The sequence below is a fragment of the Sceloporus occidentalis genome, unplaced genomic scaffold (genome assembly GCF_023333645.1).
Source record: "Sceloporus occidentalis isolate IW3139 unplaced genomic scaffold, rSceOcc1.0.p SCAF_166, whole genome shotgun sequence".
Taxonomy (NCBI): domain Eukaryota; kingdom Metazoa; phylum Chordata; class Lepidosauria; order Squamata; family Phrynosomatidae; genus Sceloporus; species Sceloporus occidentalis.
Genome location: NW_028317146.1, coordinates 64038 through 78517, shown reverse-complemented (window position 1 = coordinate 78517; position 14480 = coordinate 64038). Strand labels below are relative to the sequence as shown.

The window sequence follows — 14480 nt, the reverse complement described above, 5'->3', positions numbered from 1 at the left end:
AGAATGTGGCCTAAATTGAGGGATGTACTATATTTGTGCAACATGGAGTATAGACATATGTTCTTTATGACCTAACATATATTAGACTTGTGCATTTACAAGAAGTGGCAAGAGAAAAAGCAAATCTGCAGAAAAAGAAACAAGAACATGGAAGCAGTCGGTGGTGAAAGTAGGGAGAGAGAGTGAATTAGAGTGTGAGTGAGTGAATGAGAGTGTGATAGAGTAAATGAGAGTGTGAAAGAGCATGAGACTGAGTGACAATAAATTAAATTTCCAAATGGAAAAATCCCACCGAATTTATTCCAAACAGCAGAAAACGGAATTCATTGTCCGAAAATGAATGGACCAGGAATTAAAAATTTGTCTGAATCATTTTTGGTCCATTTGCACAGTATATTACATATCCCATAGTGCAAATATTTTTTTGGGGGGGGAGCAGAGAGACTGGCCTATTACACAGCAGAACACCGACCCCGATTTTGTGGAAAAGTAGCCGCTGCGCTCTGGACCTGTCACCTTAGGTCTAGTTGGCCTAGGTCAGAATATATCACTGCTGCAGGGTACGATATATCTTTATCAAATTAAAAAATATATACAGGAACATTTCACACTTTTTGCCCAACTATACCTAAAATGACATCCACAAGCTGAAATTTGCTGTATAGTAGGAAACCAAAGTGCTCAATGAAGTTGGTCGTTCAGCCTCCCTGGAGTCCACTATTTGTACAACACTCGGCAAAAAAAGGGAAAACTATTGTTTATAAAGAGTCTACAAAATATATTCTTGGAGGCAGATTTTTCATAAATTAAGTAGGGTGACCAAGTGTACCGGATTACCCGGGACAGTCCTGTAATCAGGGGACCTCACCCATGTCACCTGTGTCTGTTTCTGGGACAATACATTGTCCTGTTATGGAAGAGGCTATGGACGTTCACAGTGTTAAGCAGGCACCTGAAATGTAATTTGGTCGTTCACTTCTAGCACTGCAGCCTGAAGAGAAAAGAAATGGAGGCAGGAGGGAGGTGCAAAGTGGTAAGGGCGTTTGTGCGTGTAACCTCTTTAGTGCTAAGGTGGGTGTAACCCTTTTAGTGCTGAAGTGCAAAATGGTAACAGTTTGTGCAAATAACTTTAGTACTGGAGTGGAATATGAGTATGTATAACCTTTTTTTTTTGCACTGAAGTGCAAAACTTCTGTGTCTCTTTATGTAACCTCTTTAATGTTGGCAAAACTTGTGTGCTTGCGTGTTTAACTCCTTTAGTGCTGGAGTCCAAATTTTCTGTGTGTGTCCTATTAACCTTCTGGCTTAGGAGTTGTATGAAAACAGTTGGAGCTGTAGTGACATATAGGGCCCTGTGCATATATATTAATATTTATCTATACATTTGGATGTGTGGTATTTTCCCTGTTCATTTGAGGAATGTGTGACCCATCATTTTATTACTATTATTGTGAATAGATGACATTGCTCTTACTACGGTTCATGGCAAACAACTCGCTTCTTTTAAGGACAGGTTTTTGAGGAGTGCATATGTATTCATAAATGCAAATACACAGATGTCAGGCACAGATAACCAAGCACCCTTATGTAATCTTTCTGTACTGTTGTGTTAATAAATGCTTCATATGCGTATGTTCTTTCAGGAACACATTTTGCATACCCCAGGCATTATTTCATTCATCTGAACTTAGGAGCTCAGCATCATTAAGGCATTATCATAGTTATGAAAAGACGATGTTCCGTATTTATAAAGGGCAAATCTGACAACAGTTCTAAATGTAAACTAATCACCATGGAAACAAATGGAATGTACAATTGTCCCAACTGTTACCAATTTCCTTCATAACACATTATTTACACACGTATTATGGCACACTAAATTTGCAATCATTTCTGATATGAAATATCCTATATATTGCCACTAAATGAAAAGAAAAAATACATTTGTATTTTATATTTCTTAACTGTAAAAAGATGTGAAATACTAGACAATAAGATGAAGGTTTTTAGATTTCTATAGCTTGTGGACAGGCATATGATTCCCTGCCCAATATTTTGTATCTATTTATTACAGAAATGGGGCCAAGAGCTTTCCCACGTGACAACTAAAGAAAGTCATTTGTAACTGCAGCTATCATATATTAAAGGAGTTATATGCTCTGCCTTAAAATTTTTCATGTACAACACAAACCTAATCAAACCCCTATGCCCTCTAGCTGGTAACCTCTATGTGACCTAAAGAAACTGAAATATTGTTTAATGTAATGCATTTTATGGTTGCAGGAGAAACATTTCTTTACTTTCGCAGAGACAAACATTAAATGGTTTACGAAACAAAACTCTTGCACAATTGTTTAAACATAACCTTTTTCACGTTGTAGTTCTTTTGTTGAGTAAGAATGTTTAGTCTTTTATTGTGCCAATGTAAAACATATCAAATATTATATCCAAAACATAGCAAGGTTGTTTTATTAATAATCTACATGTCTAATACTGTAAAATAAACAGTCATACACTGTCCTTTATTTAAGTAGTTTAATAATAATAATAATAATCTTACAGTATTCAACATAAATTAGTTTAGTGTTTTACATCTATTTTTTTTAAATATTTTTATCTTTTAGCTATGTGATGATTTAAATATATTTTGGTTTACATTTTATTATTAATATTTTTAACCAATCATACATGTTTTAAGATTGACAATTTTGAGTTTGTTTTACTGAATATAAGTAGGGTATGGTTGGCTCATCTAGTCTGGCTGTTTATACTGATGTATGACTCAGGTCTTAATCAGTCATTGATCTTGTCTTTATGCCTATCCCATGCATGTTTAAATTCCCTTATTGTATTCGCCTCTACCACTTCTGATGGGAGGCTATTGCATTTATGTACCTCCCTCGCAGTAAAGTAAAACGTGCAACGCATCTAAAGCTCTTACCCCCTAGTTTTTTGACTATGAAGTCTTGTTCTAACATTTCTGCTCCTTTGAAATAAACTCCCTCCTGTACTTTGTTAAATGCCATTGTGTATTTAATTGTTTCTATCACATCTCCCCTTTCTCTTCTTTCCTTCAAGCAATACATATTGAGTTCCCTTAGTCTTTCCTCATATTTTTTATATCCTGCAAACCAATAACCATGACAGTAGCCCTCCTCTGAACTCTTTCCATATTGTCAATATCCTCCTGGAATCTGGGGTGTCCAAGGCTGCACACAATAAAAGGTGCGGGCTAACTATGGATCTGTAAGAACCAGTCCTCTCTTCCTGGTGAAAAATGCCTTCAACTATATAACCCATATAACCCAAGTTGCTTTTAGCAACTTTTTTTTTTGCATTCCCTGCTTACCTGTAAGTCCTCAGAAGTAATTAAGTCACTCTCTTATGTTGTCACTGACAGAACAACATCCCCAATGTTATATGCTGCCTTGGGATTTTTACCGAGTGTACTATTTTACATTTATTAAAATTCAACTGCAGCTGCCACACTCTCAACCATTCTTCTAATTTACTTAAATCACTAGCCATTAGGCTTGTTCCATCATAGCCATTCGAATGCTCTGCAAAATGGCATACCTTACTATTAGAAATGTTTGTTATATCTCAGTTCCCAATCTTTTAAGGATGGGTGGCGCATGGTGAAAATGTAGTCCTCCGTAATGTTTGTGGAACACTTGGGGAGAGGGCAATCAGGCTCCTTCTAGACCAGAGTATGCCACTGTGTATAAACCTATTCTAAAGGTGACAGCTATACATTTTCTACTTATTGAGATAAAAGGGAATTATCTGGACTTTGTCATATATATGCCATACACTATCTGGCAGAATTTTTCTCTTGTGCTATGACCTCGCATTTTGTTTTGTAAATGCTTGTACACTTGTGGACACTTATTAAATATTTTCAAAAGGCAACACGGTCACAAAGCTAATGAATTAAAATACTTTATTCATCCTGTTTCTTTCTTGTAACTGCCAATCTTGAATGTCCCTTGGGCATTCATCTTTTGTCTGTACCAGCATCTCTGCCAACACCAGCTGGCCACACATGGGATATATATGACAGCTGCAAAACACCAAATGCCAGATTCTTGAATTTAGGTTCACTGTATAGAATATGGTCTGTTCTGTTCTTTCTTTGCAAGCTCAACATTAAAAGTTCTAAGATATATTTTAAAAATCTCTGGGTACCTGTGCATAATTGTCCATCTGGATATATTTTTTATCCAGGATATTGATTACTGGAAGGGCACATTTTCTGCACGTATCCACTATTCTTGAATTAATGTGTATATTCCTATGAGGTTGTATAATATATTAGCAAAGTTCATCACTTTCTCAAAGGAAATGTTTCATTCAAAAAAATGTAATGCATGAGGAAAATTGTATTGAAAGTGTTGACTTCCATAGGCATACGATCAGACAAATAATTATGGAAATAGTCAAATATGGCAGAATTCAGTTAAGTGTTTTCAATGTAAATTAAGAGTAGTATTAGAAGAGGATGAAAAGATAATTTCCTTTATGACTTGTTTAATAAACTATGTGCTAAATCTCATGTAGATGATAGAGAATTTTCAGTTTGGGCATTTACTAAAATTACTTTTGGCCAAGCTCATCAGCACCTGGGATAATAGGTTGGCAACTGCTTCAAATGCATTGAGTTTCGCTGAAATTTAACGTTAATGCCAGTTTCAACTTTTTTGGAGAACAATATGGTTAAAGTTGGACCAATGCATAAATAGCAAATATACAGAGAGGTTTAACTTGAGGTTTTGACTGGTGCTATTGAACATGAGATGCACTCACTTACTGTAACTTGCATGGCTCCATCTTGGCTTCTAATACCAGATTCAAGGAGGTAACACCTTCGCCCATTTATTTATGCAAATCCTACATTTCAGAAAAAGATTTCAGAACAGGAAAAGAAACAAAAAGATCAAAATCAAAAACTATTTCACATCTTTAAAAAAGACACATTTTTATTTTGGCTTTCAGTAAATTAGAAGCAGCTGGTTACTGACCATGGTTACTGACCAAAAAATGCCTGGATGAAAAATAAATGAATTAAAATAATGTCAGATGCATGTCTGCCATAAATTTGACCAAAAAGAACCAAAAAATATCAAATCACAGCATTTAAATATACAAACTTTTACATAAGACCTTTCATGCAAGTTTAATTTATATTGAAGTGTTACTGTTTCTTTAGCAGAATTTTTTTTTTTACTCAAAATGTATTCAATTTCACCAACATATTTTTTTATTTTAATTACAATCAATTCTTTGCAGTCAATTAAAGTTTTGAATTGTCAAAATTAATATTTTATCCCCACAATGTATTTGCGTAGGCTTTGTTCAATTATCGATTTAATGAGGCTACAATCATATTTTTAATCACTTTTTTCCTTTTATTGCTCTATGTTTTGAGCAGATTAGACAAATTACTAATTTTATTTCATATCTGACCTCTTTGAACAGGATCCAGAACTGGTTCGAAACATCTGTCGATGGGTTAGACAAGCTGTCCAAATTCCCTTCTTTGCCAAACTGACCCCAAATGTCACAGATGTTGTGAAAATTGCAATGGCAGCCCAAGAAGGTAAAAAAATCTATCCATTTTATATTTATTAATAAAGTGATTTTTTTTTTTTAAATTAAGGATTAATTAACATTGCTAATCAAAGTGATGAAAGGCGAATCATTAAAATTACAAGTATTAATACTACTTTATTTTGTCGCATAAGATATGTATAGTTGTGTTTAGCATTTGACCCACTAGGCCATACAGTTGTCAATCATAAAAAAGCATGTTTCGAGTCACCAATGAGGTTTCAGCAAACACCCATTATGTTTTTTATATCTCATATCTCATTTTTATGATTTATGAAGCAAAACATTTTTTTAAGACCTAGAATTAATGTTTAAGTTTTGACCAAAAGCACAACTAATAAGAGCATATTAATGACTGTTTGCAGTGTATTTTAAACTGTTAAATATACATTTTGTTTCTTTTTCTATTAATACATTATTCATATTAACTAATTTACATCCAAAATGTAAACTGCATAACCTAGAGATAATGTAATAAATGGTAAATATACATATATATATGTATTATCTCACAGGTGGTGCAGATGGCGTTACAGCAACTAACACTGTTTCAGGACTAATGGGATTAAAAGCAGATGGAACACCTTGGCCAGCAGTTGGAAGAGGGAGCAGGACCACATATGGTGGAGTGTCTGGTAGGTGCTGCCCTTTATGTTCAGAATTCTTCCTATAAGTCTGCTGCATCCTCAGGGGGTCTATGTTAGCATCTCATATAGCATGTCTCCATAATACTCAATTCTCCAAGCACAATGCTGGTCAGAGCTTTTCTAATAATTGTGACAGATGGAACATATTGAGTGTGACAATTCTGATGTTGCCCTTTCCTAAATAGTAGAACACAGCAGTGCTCTTTAAGAGCAAGGTCATTTGGAAAGTGACGATTGTATGACCAGCTCTGTTTATAGACTTTTTCATGCTGCTGCTTTTGTCATTTTGTATTTTAGGGTCAGATTATGAGAAATCAATGTGGTTTTCTTTTTTTCCACACAAAACCTTTTTTTTATAATCATCCTCTGACATGGAACAGTTTTAGCATGGGAAACTTTAATTTTCTCATAAATCCCAGAAACTGTCAAAATGTATTTGAGTTTGAGTCTTATCTTTTCTTGGTCTCATCTTCTATTCAGGATTGCTTTATGCTTATCCAATGCATGTTTAAAGTCCCTCACAACTATTGTTAGGCAATAATTTGTATATTTATTTACCAATCTCATGTTCCCATTAAATTCTGGAATCCGTATTCTTGAGATCCCAATGTTTTACCTGCACAACTAGCATCCTGCACCTTCCTGAGACGAATAACAACATGTCTGTAAATTTCCATGACGACAAAACTGCAAGAGGCAAGAAAAATGTACATTCTCTCTCTTTCTGGAAAAAAATGTACATTCTTTCTCTTTCTCAAGTGCAATAACTTGCAACTGTCTTGTAGGTGATACTGCACAGTTCTGGGTTGAAGAGATGTCCTATGTCAGGCTAACAAATCCTTTTTTTTCTGCATAGTGTATGTGAAGTATAATTAGTAGTATATAATTTCGAAACTATAAGGTTAATATACCTTCTCATCAAATAATGTACCTTTTTTGCTTTCAACCAATGATCTTGCGCTCTCTGAGTACTATAGTAACACAAGCTCTTATTGAGAAACAATGAAGCAGAGTTATAGATTGAAACATGGGCTGCAATATGTACAAATATTAATTCTGAAATCAACATATGATAAATTAAGAATTACACCTGTTTATATGAATTTTAGTTCCATTGTCTATAAACTAATAGTAAACGAGCATTGGATTTCCCTTAGTCACGCCAAGGAAGCAATTTAACCGTGATGATAAACAGATTAGAATTCAAATGCATGGAAGCATTGAATTATTGTCCTTGGTATTGAGCACTCAGTGCTAAACGGTTTCTGTGTCGTTCCATTTTATTTTCTCCAAACTGCCACATTGACAGCAGGAAAATAAGAGGGGTCAAGGAGGTCATTGCGCATGAAAAAATAACATGAAATATCACAGTAGTATTATATACAAACAGCTCATTCTTATCTATTATTTTTTGAAGGTCGATAGATCATGTTCAGATCACAACCTATAAAAACCATAAAATTCAATTAAACAAAAACGATTCCATATTCCTCATTATTATTAACACAGGGAATGTAGGTGATGTTTCCTTTATGAACAAAAACTTCACCCTCGTTTTACAGCGTACTGTTTGTTTTGATTTTAAGCATTTTAATGTCTAAAGAAAACCGTTATTCTTAAGTAAAATAACCACTGAGGGGATTTCCACTGAATTCAAGAGATTTTGTTAGCTTGTATGTTAAATATCAGGCCAAATCGAATCCTAATTATCAACCACAAGGGGTTCATATAACAAAATATTTATAGATTTGTTAAAAACTGAATCCAGGTTCCTTTATTTTGTCCCTTTTTATGTGTATTTTGTGGTCACAAACCACAGAGTAATAGCACTCATTATTTTCTTTATGTTAAAATATTTCCATGATATACATGAATGGGTACAGTAAGTGCTTTCGCAAAAAAATTCTGTCTAGTCCTTCACCTATCTTCATTGAAATCATTTTTTAAACTCAACACTTTGACTTTTTAACTTAAATCACATCATATCCATACCTGGGAACTTCTCGGCTCCGGCTACCAGGAGCCTACCCTTACAGGACGCGGTCAGGACTGCCCGGTGACGTTGTGGGCGTTCCCGCTGAGGTCAGGGGGGGCGTTCCCGCTGAAATTGTGGGAAATACCACCATTTAAAGGGGAAATGGGCCTGTCAAGACCCCGCTCCTATGACCTGGAGGATTTGGATCAAACCCAGAGAGTTTCCAGGTATGATCACATCAGCTGTTAACTTATTTTTTTAATTCCAGCTACTTGACTCTCCAGTGGACACAAGTTATGTTACTTTCTTTACAAATACAATAGTAAGCAATAGTTAATATGAGAGTTGAACTTGTGCAATTTGCTGCTGCATACTTGCGTGTTCTGCCAATTGCCATGCATTACACACATGAAAAACTTCCACAATAAATACAACCAACTGTACTCCGTACTCCATATTTTCTTGATGATGCTAATTTTGTTGCTGGATTTAAATAACAAACCCTATTTTATAAACACCAAACTTAAGTCAATATGTGGTCCACAGTCAATTAGTTAATAATTTTTGCACAACATTTGATTTTTCTCTCCTTTCACGATGTTCACGATCTCGTGATATGGTGTCATCAATAGTCAATGTAAAAGAAATCAGAACCCTAATAATAGATTTTTGACAGCTAATTCCCCTTACCTGTCCAAGATGTGTCATCACTGTTCATGAGAGCTTCGTAGCAACGAAGAAGATGGAAGGAAATGCCAATTCCCAAGTCTGAGGTAGAGCACTTCCTTAGCTTGACATTTCAGCAGAAAAGTAGTTTATGAAATGCATAATTTTTCATCAGGGACCTAACTGCCATCTTCATAGGAGATTTCTTCTCCTTAAATGACAAGACAAGGTCAAAGGTGTTTTACTTTATTCAAGGTGATATCATGCATAATGCTTTTTTAAACCTTATGATCTAATCACAGTAAGGATGGCTAAATGTACATTATCTTTGCTAGAATTTGACACATTTATTAAATATTTGAATAGTAGGACAGTTCAAATTGACATGCAACTCAATCTGGTCACACAATCATTAAAATGTAAAGACATTTATAATTTGTAGTCTATAAATGAAAACATAATGATATTTTCTTTTCTTATACCTTGCATTTTAAAGTGCCACAAATGGATTGGCTAAATTAAATAATACCTTAATAAAATGTTGCTACAATTGTTAGAATCACATCTAGATGAAACACATTCTGGATAAAATAATCTAAAAAAAAAAGACTTATTCTTTCTTACTTTAGTAAGTGCTCATTATAAATTATGTTCAAAAATTATGTAATTCCTCTAGAGTACCAAGCAGGCCCATGCAACATCATGCGCAGAGCCTCACAAAGGCCTACTATGTGGTTAAGGCATAGAAATAGCTTTCCACCACACATGCCCTGCTTAGTGGTGTTCCTTGGCAACCCCATTACTTTGAAAGCAAAAACCTTTGCATCTGCAGTTTACATATGATCTCATGACCATAGCCCTGGGCTAGATTACTCAATATAATCTAATATAACATCTTGAAAAAGTAATTGGCTATTAGCTTGACCAGAATTAGGTAAAACTCTTAACTGGAAATCCTGACTTGGGAGTAGTCCAAATATTCTGTTGCTGACTAACAGCTTGATGTAGCTGCATCTGAATATCCATCATTTTAAATATCACAAGTGTTGTGGCATATATATCACATGAGTGCGACAAGATTTAAAAAAGTTACCTTGCAGAGTGATGTCAGGTGGTCATTTCTTCTCATTTCTATGCATGTCAATGACAGGATACTCCAGACTTAGAAAGCAAGGCAAATTTCACATCGCACAAGAGTATTAACAATGACAGACGTTTTAAATTGAGACTTACCATGAGGCGAGTTAATAACATGGGACACATTATGTCTGCATTCACTCTCAATTTGCTGGGTAGCAGCAAGACATGAAACTTAGCCAAACTTAATTTCCAGAGCTCAAATCCAAACCTACAAGTACATAGTTTACCTAGATACTTACCATAAGGCACGTTACTACGCATTACCAAAATTTTGTAGAGCTAATCTCAGACTGAATTATGTGAAGGACTTTTACAAGGTATCCCCGAAGGCTATAAATGGTAGTTTGGATTACAACTGCACTGTGTTTACAGGAGATACAAAAAGTATGTACCGTATTTGCTCGATTATAAGACGACCCTGATTATAAGACGACCCCCCAAAATCTGAATATTAGGAAAAAAAGAAAAAGCCTGAATATAAGACGACCCTAAAGGAAAAAAGTTTTACCAGTAAATGTTAATTCATGTAAACTATTTTTTTAAATAAAAGCCATGATTGAGAAAAATATTTGTTTTGTTTTTATTTCCTTGTATTTTCCAACCTTTACCCCAGTTACGCACATCTGCCCCCAGGCTTGCCACACCAATATGGCACTGTGGCCCATGATATGCCTTTTAACCCTCTATATGCCACTGTGCTCCATGGTATGCCTTTTGACCCCCTATGCGCCACTCTGCCTCCAGAAATGCCTTATATCCCTATATCCCATTCTGGCATTTAGGGGGTTAAAATGCATATTATGGGGCAGAGTGGCATATAGGGAGGTATAAGTCATTTCAGGAGGCAGAGTGCTCTATTAAATGCCCCCTTAACGCCACTCTGCCTCCTGAAATGCCTTATACCTCCCTATATGCCACTCTGCCCCATAATATGCCTTTTAACCCCCTAAGTGCCAGAGTGGCATATAGGGGTATAAGGCATTCCAGAAATGCCCTATGCCCCCATTTAACACACACACACACACACACTTACCGGTGCTTCCAATTTCCGGCTGTATTGCCGGGCAGCGGGTTGCCGTCTCCTTCCGCTGCAGCCGGAAGGAGGTGGAGTTGGCAGCGGGGGTTTGTCTGCGTCCGTCGCGCATACCTTCCCCAGCTGTCAGAGATCAGAGTTCCTCGCACCGGTGCGGCAACCCGCTGCCCCGGCAATACAGCAGGAAGCACCGGTAAGTGTGTGTGTGGGGGTGTTAAATGGGGGGGGGGAGACAGGAGGATCCAGGTCCCCTGCAGCGGTGCGGGGGATCTGGATCTTAGTCTCATAATCAGACCTCTATTTGAGGTCTGATTAGAAGACGACCCCGATTAGAAGACGATTCTTATAATCGAGCAAATACGGTATTTAGGTAACTCTCTTTTGTTTTGTGTCAGAACTACACCAAAACAATCTGATACACGGAAACATGGATTTCCCTACTAATGACATTAAGAAAACGTTTGGCACTGTCACAAGTAGAAAAAAATACTAGCTATTATTGTTTGCCATCACGTCACAATCAAGGTAGTCTGACTTTCTTTAAATGCATTTTTTCTTTAAAAAGATTAAAATAATAATATTTAGAGAACACTACTTTATACTGCATACAACGCATCACAATAACAGTTCATTATATTTCCTATTTCGGTACAGATTTTTATATTTATTAACAAGGCTTGCAGAGAGCTGAATTCTCAATACTATTAAGATTTCAGTTTTATGTTAAATATTTTTTTAAAGGCAAGACCCTTAAATCTCTGAGGCTGTACCGAGCAGTGTGTTGTGAATTTAACCATGGGCTAACTGCTAATGATAAGGGAGAGAGCCCTGGTTGAGGCAGTGTAATACAGTTATTGGATTAGGCCATCAATCACTCCAGTCCCAGAGGGATAGGCAAAAAGAGAGAAAACAGTAAAAAGGGGAAATGAGGAAAGGGAGGCCTGACTAGAATAAGATTCTCAACCATCCTTATCATTTAGCTACCTTGCATTTCACTAGCATCGTAATGAGATACCAAGGATTTCATGTCTTTCAAGTCAAAGGATATTTGCATAATATAGAAATACAAGATGAAATTCCTTCATTGAAAAGAACAGCTGTATGATGGGATAAATGCCAGACTTAATTTAATCATCTTTTGGACACTTGTGTTATATTAACCAACTGTAACATTATACTGTATCTACTTTATAGCATATTCTCTACAAAACCTACATTCGGTTTCTATTCTGGAAGCATGATATAGAACTACACATTTAGATGTGTGAGAGGAGACAACATGGAGTAATTATTATTATTATTATTATTAGATTTATATAGATTTTGAAGTGCTATACAATGTTAACCTTATTTGCATGCGCCTGCCCAGAATCCCTTGTGGTTGTGGCAGCACCATGAGATTTCCGAGGAAAAAACAAGCCTTTTGGCTTGTCTGGTGTCTGTAGATAAGTGTTTAATAATACTTCTACTACCCCCTTAGTTATAGTGGAAGTGGTTTTCATCACCTTTTCCCACCAAAACTTATGTAATGGTATGTCTTGGCTACCCCAAGCCTAAAGTATCACAGCTTCCTGCTGATGAGTCTTTATCCACGTTTTAAAGAGGAAAACCCCCAACCTACATATCAGTCTGATCCAGGGCAGTCCAGAGCCAAGATGTGATTTTATTTAACTAGCATATATACCTTAGCTAGTTGGAATTATGTAGTAGACCACATTTTCTACATGTTGGAGTGTGGGAGCAAATATTTTTCCCGGGAGTCACAGACTTTTTCTCAGTTTTAGCAAATTTCCCCTGTATGAGGGAACCCACAAACCTAGATATAAATGAGTGCTATTACAAAGAAAAATATTCTCCACAATATTTAAAAAAAATCAGCTTCCACTAAAGAGTAGCAATCATGTAAAAACAATAGAAGGCTTGATTTTGTGGGGATGAATAAACATATGTAAATCCAGAGGATTTAAAGTAGGTTTCTAATTTAAATATATTGTTAATTATAGTAAACACCATTACACTGGTTTGTTTAATCTACCAAAATTGATACTTTTGATAACTCTTTCCTAATAAAAATGCAGAACAGTCCACTCTTGCGTGAATGTTAGAGAAGTATTGCTGTCTTAAAAATTAGGGTCAAATGGTCACTTAAAGTGAGTTCACATGTATTTGACCTTTTCTTCATGTTACTTATTAACCCATAGCTAGGCCCTTTTAGAAATTCAATTGATTTTCTTTTTCTGCTTAGGAATTATGTTTCGTTAAGTATTCATTTAGTGAAGATGCTGAGTGTGTAACAGTGCAATCATTTCTCACAAATACATTTGTCTAAAAATTGCATTGCTTTTCCTGGATTAAAAATGCTTATACTCAACTACCCTTTGTGTGAACCTTTAAATTGCCAATTGTTCCTATTTATTGTTTTCATTGTTAATGCAGATTGGAATGCACGACATGAGAGATTGCCAGCTTTATTGTGCCACTTAAATGCACAGCGCCTTTGAAAGACTTTTGCTTGTTTGTTCCCGCTTTTAATACACTTACTTTCTTTTATAATTTTGCACTCACTAAAAAAGTTATCCAATTCCAGCTGAAAAGACCAAGCAATATTCTCTTGAAAAATAATTATGCAGATTGCACCGATCATTTTTTTTTCCAGAAATAAATACATGATCACTTTAATACTAGAGTTTATTTTAATTGATACTGTTTATTTCAATTGATGAGCTGGTTTCTAAACACATTGGATTGCTACATGTAGTATTTAGAAAAATGTTAAGACATAAGAAAAAATATTACTCTTGTAAAGTTTCCAGGAACCATAGTTACACATATATAATCAAGTCATTAAATCAATACTAATTTAGATTTTTAATCAATTCCCTGTTTATTGAGAAAGTAATGCTCAAGGATACATGTGTACATTACAAGTGTGAGAGGGGGACAAACATCATTACATGATGGATACAACGGCACTGATATCAGTAAATAATGAGCCGTACATAGGATTACAATAACGTTGTACGTGCATTACATGAGTTCAGATGGAGTAACTAACTTGGATTTTTAACAAGACAGTGTATCAATATCAGCGATCGATTGCTTGTATATTCTTTTCTATTTTTACAATGGAATCTTGCCTATTTAACTGGCCACGCATTATGATTTTAGGCTGGTGTGGCAGATCGAGTGAGTGTGTGGTGCTCTTGGCCAAACTGTTAGTCCAGGAATGTTATATACTTAATTATCAAACCAGACTTTAGTCAGCTTATCTGTAGTAGTTGAATTCAATATAACAATGATGTAAAACAATTTAAGCAGATATGTCTATCTACATTTAAATACATTATTACATTATTAATTTCAAGCCCCCTACTATTTTACATTGAGAACAGTACGTTACGTGCAACTC

The 14480-nt window shown here is 35.5% G+C and overlaps 1 protein-coding gene across 1 annotated transcript in view; it reads left to right on the top strand.

The window, feature by feature from the left end:
* Positions 1-14480, top strand: part of LOC149279414 (dihydropyrimidine dehydrogenase [NADP(+)]-like) — a gene marked incomplete at its 3' end in the record, with an annotated part of 261334 nt that overhangs the window by 212976 nt on the left and 33878 nt on the right. The window contains exons 17-18 of the mRNA XM_089501186.1: positions 5479-5599; positions 6126-6245. Of these exons, the coding sequence (XP_089357312.1) occupies positions 5479-5599; positions 6126-6245 (241 nt within the window). The remainder of the gene's footprint in view (positions 1-5478; positions 5600-6125; positions 6246-14480) is intronic.